Source organism: Saccostrea echinata, unplaced genomic scaffold (assembly GCF_033153115.1).
Source record: "Saccostrea echinata isolate AGI-Se365-2 ecotype Australia unplaced genomic scaffold, CSIRO_AGI_Sech_v1 ptg000043l, whole genome shotgun sequence".
NCBI classification, from domain to species: Eukaryota; Metazoa; Mollusca; class Bivalvia; order Ostreida; family Ostreidae; genus Saccostrea; species Saccostrea echinata.
Window position 1 is genome coordinate 461,876 of NW_026889792.1, and position 8,874 is coordinate 470,749.

The 8,874-nt window shown below is 31.2% G+C and overlaps 1 protein-coding gene across 1 annotated transcript; it reads left to right on the forward strand.

Moving 5' to 3' along the window:
• The first annotated feature begins 332 nt into the window (after positions 1-332).
• On the forward strand, positions 333-8,020 carry LOC133201218 (uncharacterized). The gene is made up of 9 exons (XM_061337012.1): positions 333-399; positions 1,085-1,813; positions 1,936-1,986; positions 2,864-3,118; positions 3,255-3,341; positions 3,467-3,580; positions 3,948-4,145; positions 5,967-6,065; positions 6,158-8,020. Exons 1-9 carry the CDS (start codon positions 340-342, stop codon positions 6,278-6,280), a joined length of 1,716 nt encoding a protein of 571 aa, XP_061192996.1. The 5' UTR covers positions 333-339; the 3' UTR covers positions 6,281-8,020.
• Positions 8,021-8,874: the final 854 nt, after the last annotated feature.

Consider the following 8,874-nt stretch of genomic DNA (forward strand, 5'->3'; position numbering starts at 1 on the left):
ATTATTATCAAAATTACTTTAAAAAAAATTCAAGCTTTAATTTCATTTTCAGCTAAAATTTTAATTAAGTTCTCCTAACTTACTAATTTGGAACAGAAACCAACGACTTTGCATGGCAAATTCTATTAGGTTCAAATAATTTCATGTGAACTAGTTGTGCAATTTAATTTACACACGTCAACCGAGATTTGAATGTTAACTTTTTGAAGTTCAAAAAGGCATTTAGCCAAGTTGTTAATAAATTTCCCATTTTATTAAAATTGTTATATTGATGTTGGTCTTACTCTCTGTTTTTAAAGCAATTTTACAAACTTTAGATTTCAGAATATCGCAGAAGGAATGGAAGGCATATCGGAACCACCAAAAGATCAAAGGAATAGCTCAGATAAAGGAGACACCGTGTGTATTATTAATTTTATGTCATGTGAAACACTTTAAAAAATATATTTGAAATCTGACTGGCAAATACTCAAACGGCTACATCGGCGTTGTATTCCTATCAAATACTTTGGAAAATAAGTTGTAGATCTATTATATAAAAGTTTTACCTAAATAAATGAAGCTGTTATGGAACGGAAGGGGTGGGACTGTTTAGGGAACATCTGTAATGACTGAAGGATTGTAACACTTAAATACCACACAAATTAATCGCAAAATCAAAACTTGATAAATACGTACAGAACACCTCTCTCCATGAATAATTCCTTTGGTGATAGCATAAACTTGCATAAAGAATCAGATGAAATATTTTTAAGTGCATCACATTTGTTGAAGCATCTAAACGATTGCGGTCCGTACCCGGGAATTAAAGCTAATAAAAATTAGATAAATAAGGATATATTAGCATAGTTGAAATGATTTCAAAATTTCAAAATTACAATGTATTTTGTAACGTTTTGCCTTATCATAAAACATTTTGTTTTCAAGTTTTCATAAATATTGTTAGATTACAAGAAATTATGTGATTGAAAATTATACATGATACACTAAGATGAAAAAATAAAACAATTGAAAATGATTACGGGAAATTCGATGATACCAAGCTTTTTTTAAAATGAGGAATATTAAATTTACTTAATATTAGGATATTTACGAAAACACTGCAGACAGCAAAAATGTTAAGGAAAACATTGCTGAAGAAGGGAAATGTAATATAGAATCGAGAAAAAGCATTGAAGACCAAGAAAAAAGCATTACAGAGCAAAAGAAAAGTATAAAAGACCTAGAGAAAATCATAAAAGACCAAGAAAGAACCATTTCACAACAAGAGGAAATAACTGAACAGCTACAGCAAAGTATTAAACAACATGAGGAAAATATTAAGGAACAGAAGACATTAATGGAACCTCGGTGGAATATCATAGAAAATGAAAAGGAAAGCACAAAAGAAAAAGAAATCGACACTAAAAAGAAAAGCACGAAGTCTGGTGATGGCGAGAATGAGATAGAGATCAGAAACAAGGAAGAGAAACGCATTGAGGAAGAAAAGAAAGTCATCGAGAAGCATGAGAAAATTATAGGAGAGCAGAAAAGATGTGTTAAAGAGCTAGAGGAAAGCATCCAAAAGCAAAAGGAATCCATTGAAGAGATCAAAATATACATTACAGTACAAGGGGAAAATATTAAAGAGCAAGAACAAAATGAAATTATCGAAAAGCAGAAGAGATTGCTTGAAAATCTGGATAAAGTAATTGAAGAACGGAATAAAATCATTGAAGAGCTGAATAGGTTTCGTGAAGATCTAATGAAAGTGATTAAAGAACAGAATACAAAAATTGATGAGCTAAAGAAAATCATACTAGAGCAAGGAGATGTAAGTCTTATCACTTCAATGTTTAATATGATAAAATGACTTTATTTACTTTCCCTTAATACAAACGTAAAATATATTCTGAAAGGGGTAGCATGCTTTAACTAAGTTTACTTTTTATAAAGGTTGACATGATAGCAAATGCCGCTTTAATGATTGTACAAGGAATACAGATGGTAAATATCTAATTTATATTTTTTAAAAGCTGTAATTGCAGTTTTAAAATAAAACATGATTCTGGAAGATTTTTTGCAAAAGTTTTTTTTTATTGCAACTCTTTTATTTATTTTTTTTTTCATTGATAAATAATTTTAATTTTATATACATGGAATACAACTTTCTTCATTTTTGTTTGCTTAAAAATCTCTTTTGTACGAGAATCTTCGTAGATCAATGATTTAGAGGTTCAAAGCAAATCCATCTTATATTTGAGCAAGCCTCCCTTTGTTATATCCGGTAGCTATTTCACCGTATTAGTAGTTCTGAAAAAATATTATTTCACTCCACTCAAGTTTGCTATGAAAATTTACATTTCATACAGAGCCATATGCGAATTATGTAAAATCTACATTCATTTAAATTACAATTAAAAAAAAGAACCCTAATACTAATGAATAACGTCAGTTACAATGAAATAAGTGCCGTCTCGGTAGATCAGTATGTAGAGCGCTCGCTCCATGATCGGAAGGTCGTGTGTTTGAATCACGGCCGCGACTGGCCTAAGTCGATAAAAATAGGTAGCAACGGTTCCTTCGCCAAGCGCTCGGCACTTTGAAGTGAAAGTTGCGGGTCCTTTCGATGAGACCTTGAAAAGCGAGGCCCCGTGTCACGGTAGGCGTTGGCACAATAAAGAACCCTCACTGCTCAATGGCCCTGAGTGCCGAGTAAGGGTCTAAATTTGAAGCTCTTCGCCGGTATATGATGAAATCTCTATATGAGTGAAAAATTCTCTAACGGGACGTAAAACAACATACAATCAATAAATCAATGAAATAAATCGACTTCATTTCCTGTTATAAAAAAATTATTGTGTCTTCTTTTTTTTTTTTTTAGGTTATTGCTGCTTTTTTGGTTTCCTGGAGTGATTTGATTAAGAGAAGCAAACCTTGTGAAAGAGGGGAAGCATTGAAGATGCTTGATGTCAATTATTCGTGCCAATACGAGGAAGATAAAAGGAAATTGGAAAGTATTTTGCGAATTGGAATATCATCTTTAGCTTTGGACTCCTTCTTTTTGAGTGGTTGTTTGATATTTTGCTTGACACTTCCAGTACTCAGAAGAAAGGGATTAATGACATTGCATTCTCTTGTAAGAGTGTTTTTAAGTTATAATAATATTATACGTATGTCTTGTAAAATCAATATCTAAATCTTTATAATATACCGTGGTCTAACATTCTGTATCCTTTTATTTTCTTTTTATATTTTTTTAAATTTATTTATAGTTTGCTGTTGTAGCTTTTGTGTTCTGTGGTCTACTTTTGAACGAGTACCTCGTTATTTCAAGAATCAAAGCAGTTCAAAAAACTACGGTACATCCATGATAACATTTCTATACATGTATCGAAATTCAATTTAAGCCCAGCTTACAATCGATCAAAAATACATACACGTACGGTTTGTCATCATGCTTCTGTCGTTTTCTTTTTATTTTCAGGATTATCATAAATTAAGGAATGATATGTTAGAATCGCTTCGACAAAATTACAGATCTGATATTCTCAACAGCAGTGATATGATATCAAACAGTTGGAACTCCTTCTTTATTAAGGTAAAACACTGCAAAGAAGGAGTATGTCATCTTGTGAAAGACAAAGGTTTGAAGGATCATTAAATATTTTAAAATAGACGTATCTTAGTATCTTAGAAATTAGTATCTCTTTGTTCTCATTATAATAAGTACAATGTTGATTTTGATCGAGAATAATCAAAGGTAAGCTTTGGCGTGGAAAGCAGATACATGTATGCAAGTGATTTTTTTGTACAATCAGGTAATCAACATGGTCAATTTTATCCACTTTTCAAAAGAATTTTCATTCAAATTTATATTTAAAAAATGACTCTTGGTGATCCTTAACATTTGAAATCCATTCATTTTTAATCAACGACTTGCATTGTCTGTATGAAATTAATTCTAGTACGACTGTTGTGCTGTAAAACAAGTAACGAGCACAACAAATGACTTTGATACTACCCCATGGTGTACAACATCCGGATCTTGTCAACAGACGAATTCACAGATTCCGAAGACCTGTTGTAGAGATGTCACTGAAGATGACTACATGAACGCACCTGATAGCTGTCATGCCACCGTCACTGCCGGAACATATAAGGAGGTAAATAGAATATTTTTGTGATCTAAAGGAGATTTTTTTGTCCTCTCTCTATTACCTAGAGTTAATAAACATTGTACTGTTTTAATAAGATATTCTCTATATAATCTTTAAATTGATGTTAATTTTACCTTTAATGTAACCCCTTTATCATGTCTCAATCTTTGAAATTATTTTCGCACATAAATTAGTTAAACAAACATTTCTACAAAATGTCCGATTATTGACCTCGTGATCTTAACTGTGACCTTTGTCCTGTGTTTATAATTGAGTATTACTCAATGTCGATATGCATGTTCTTTTTTTCACTCTTATGCAGTGTTATAAGGGTAAATAAACAGGTTAAAAATGTACTTCCACATTTTTTTTTATAATTTCAAGATAAAATATTCCTTTCTTTGAAATGATAAAAAAAGGCCTTGAATGTTTTCTCTTTGAGAAAAAAAGACTGTAAAGTTGATACATGGTACCCTTTCTTAACCCCAGACGAATCAATAATGAATTGAGGCGGCAATTTTCCTGGTCGCATTGGGTCGCCATTATTGTCATCGTAATCAAATATATGACTGAAAATTTCTTGTATACTGGTAAAATATCGCCTCAATTAAAGAACTATGTTCACTTGAAACATCAAAACCGTTAGCATTCAATAGTTATTTTTAAGCCCCTACCCTCATCTCCTTTACATGTATCTCTGATAACGCAATTCAGGAGATCATCAAATTAAATCATTAGAAATCTTTCTTCCAAACTATCTATAGAAACATTACATTCTGTTTCTTCGTTGAAGTATTTTTTGAAGATTGATCATATTGCTTATATCAAAAGCATATCTCTTATAGATGCATTCAAATTTTCTAATAATTCGAAGAATGAAAGTTTTTTTTTTTTTTAAGATATTATTTCTGAAAATGTTTACACTCTAATCAATTCATTGTTCTTGTATTTTAACTTATGTTCTTTTCGATTCAAATTACTTAATATCGGTCCACATGTTAATACATATTTCTACATTAAACTTTCTTTCTTGCACATCTTCAGTCCCCGATAAGCCATGATTTGTAGAAATTCCTATCCCATCCAAACGTATTTTTTTTCTCCGCAGTGAAAGAAATCACAAATCGCTTGATAAAATGTTTTTTTTATTTTATTACATAAGCATTGTCATCGATAGGATCATCAAGCCTTTAAAAAATTGCATACTTGATATAAAGCACTTACTATAGTGTAAATAGAGATAGAAACAAGGATAACAGCAGAATGACTACCTTTGATATATTAGTGCAGCACAACAATTGCCGTCAAAGTCAAAGGACTTGTAAAATCACTTAATCATCAAATGTGCCAATCAAAGTTCATAGTAGTCACAAATCGAAGCATAAAGTTTCCAATCACAGACATTGGTAAAGCCCCTAACCCTGGAAGGTTCAAAGATAAAATAAAGTTATCCATTAGTATGTTTTACTGGAATTTTTATACATTTTAAACGGTTACTGGTATATCACTCCATAGGTTACTTTAGTTTCTGTAATGCTTGTTCACGGAATAATTGCCCTCTCAAAAGTGAAATAGAAATGTTTAAGGATCTCCGCCACACTTTGGCTCGGGTAGGAGGGGCATACATACTTTATCAGAGCCAAGACTCCTAGGGATGGATAGGAAGTATGACAACAAAATTGAAAGAAACATTTTTCATGAGAAAACAGAGAGTTTCTTGAAAATACTAGAACTTTATGTGGAATGGAAAGCTTACTTTATAGTTGATAACGATACACCTAAAATGTGCAGATAATTATGTAAATAGATAATTATTTTCTTTTTTAGAGCTGTTTCAACCGAATGAAAACATTAAGTGATGTTGCCATGCAAGAATGTGAACTCGATGCACTATGTACCTATGTTTTTACATTGGGAATAAGTAAGGTAATAAATTTCCATCTGAAATTCAAATTACCATGATAAATGTCTTTTTTTTCAAAAGATACTTTTTAAATTATTGTACTTTTTCTTTTTAGCTTGCTGCATTTGTCCTTAGTATTGTGACAGTTCTGATACGCTTTGTTGGCAAGAAAAGGAAAAAAAAAAACACCAACAGACATATACCGAAAATAAGACTTGTCGATTGGAAAAATAGTTAGAAACATGTAAAATATGCCTACATCACTAAAAGTATCATGTTTGAACTGGAATTTCAATGCAATTTTTGGATGGCAATATTTTGCATTAAGCAGAAAACAATTGAAAAGCAATCAAATGCAATAAATTGATGTATTTCATATTTGCAATCGTATGTTATGTATAATAACTACATTGTACAAATGTGTTTCAAAATAGACAGTGATAAGGCCGTATCTTTAGTTTTGAGACGAAAATTGTATTCAAAGCACATTGAGTTCATGGTGGTAAATGTTAAGAAAAGGAATCAGAAAATACAAACATTTTTAAATAAATGCTTTTTTTTTCACCTGTATGTAAATCTATAAGATTTAGAATGAATATTTTTTTGAACATTTTGCACTTGGAATGCATATGCTATATTATATTAATGATGAAGGGAATCATATTGCAATCATATCATAATTATTTCATTTTTAATAGTTAGCTTATTAGTGAAAGTATAAAAAGTTTAATCAGCCAGGATGGATATTAATTTTGTAACAATTACAGCGACTGGATTAAAGAAATGGAGGTCTTAATTCCATGAACTAAAATTATCTTTATTGAGCAAATTGGAATTTGATGTTTGTGCAATGAACTTTAATGTTGCAAATATTAATTGTATTAGATTAGTCAGAAAAGACCGATAAAATCCTTCGATACTAATGTATTACAGGTAGAAAGTGGTTCTTTACCGCACAAATTTTGGTTAATGTATAGTAGTGTATCCTTCATTGGAATAATTAGTATAGCATCTTAAGTAATTAGAAAACCCAAAATAAACGTCTTAAATGAAAATATGAGAGGAAAGTATAACTAATAAAGTGTTTTGAATATGTCAACACGTTGAGCTTGAAATAAGAGAAACCACAGAGTCTGATACATTTGTTGCATATTTGGATATTTTAAGAGAAAAAAAAACGCTAATGGTAATCTAACAACAAAATTTAATGATAAACGTGATGACTTTTAAAATTAAAAAAAAAATTCAATAGTCAACTCCGCTTACTTATGCAGCAATATGCCCTTATCACCTGCATATGGGATTTATGTCTCTCAGTTGATTCGATACACAAGAGCTAGCATACTCTACGTATGAACAATTTCTAAATCGAGGTAAGCTATTGACAAACTAGTTGATGACACAAGAATGTCAATAGTCTCGTTTAAAGTCATCATTTTGTAAGTTCTATGGTCGATACAATGACCTTGTCAGCAAGTACAATCTATCATTAAGTCAAATGCTGACACGTTTTTCATACCAGTTGTTAGATCATTCTTTACAGACTGAATTGTCAACGGATTTTTCCGTTATATCCCAATCGTGCCAAGGAGCACATGGCGGGTGTGACCGGTCGGCAGGGGATGCTCAATCCTCCATAGACCTGATCCCACCTTTGATGATTTAGATGTCCGTGTTTGCTCTGCGCCTGATTTGTATTGTTTGAATGGACTTTTGAGTTTGAATACTGTTCGTTATCTCCATATATTTCATTATAGACTTAACCATTGCTGGCCATTTTTTTTAATGATTGAGTGGTAAACCACCTTAGTTTTCTCTTTAAATTAATAGATTTACATCTGAAATATTAAAACGTTGACAAATATAGTGCTTTACAGCCTTATTTCTACATCTTCTACATGATGTATACCCCAATATCATTCAATAAACTTGCATCTTAAAAAAACAAACATATCATTGAAAAATATTTATTTAAAAAATACCCATGCTAGATCTTCAATATACATAGAAAAATAAAAGAAATATTTGTTTTTAAGAAAAGAAATATAATACGAAATTCGTATATTTTTAAAATACTGTTTGAAAATTACTTGACAGCTGGCTTGATTGTGTGATAGTATGTTAAAGAAACATTTTTTGCTTTAGGTGTATAGATAAATATGTTCGAGAGTTTGATGTATTCCAGATATTAAAGATGTCTCTGTATGCCTGTATGTCGTCGTAAAATCAGAAATATCTATTTTTGTACAAGTTGTCTTTTGATATAAATACAATAAAAACTTTTGAAATTATAGAGATTTTTTTTTTTATATGTTCTTGTTCTACAAACAGGAAATGGAGGTCAAGGTCAAGGCGACATGTAGGTCGGATTATTAATCAAGCCATCGAGAAATAAGTGAAAATGAATATTACTATATTACTAAGTAGGTCATTACATAATGAGTGAATTTCCTATGCTTTGGAGTTTGTGCGACAACCTTTTGAACGTGAGTAAAATGATTTAAAACAGTCTAAACTCTCAAATCATAAAAATTCATCAGGCGAATGACTAGAATGTGACTTACTAGCTATATACATGTATGTGTGCACTGCAGTGATCATGTGTTGTTTGTATTCGTTACATTAGGGCACGTTAGGAAATGACTAAAAAAAAATACAGGATTCTAAAAACCATTCTGATAGTAACAATACCCAATATAAAGGGTTTGAAGTGGGTAACAAGCGGCTTAGATGTGATCTCAGTGAAAGTGATTCTTCCATGGCTACACTAGTTATACTGTAGGTCCCAATTATGACCATGACCTACATAAGCAGTATCTGTCATCCTGAATA

Excerpts from the sequence above, each read along its gene's own strand:
- LOC133201218 (XM_061337012.1), top strand. The coding sequence starts at position 340 with ATGGAAGGCATATCGGAACCACCAAAAGATCAAAGGAATAGCTCAGAT. Across the intron at positions 3,119-3,254 it reads TAATGACATTGCATTCTCTT|TTTGCTGTTGTAGCTTTTGT; the intron begins GTAAGAGTGTTT and ends ATTTATTTATAG. Across the intron at positions 3,581-3,947 it reads GGAACTCCTTCTTTATTAAG|TACGACTGTTGTGCTGTAAA; the intron begins GTAAAACACTGC and ends AATTAATTCTAG.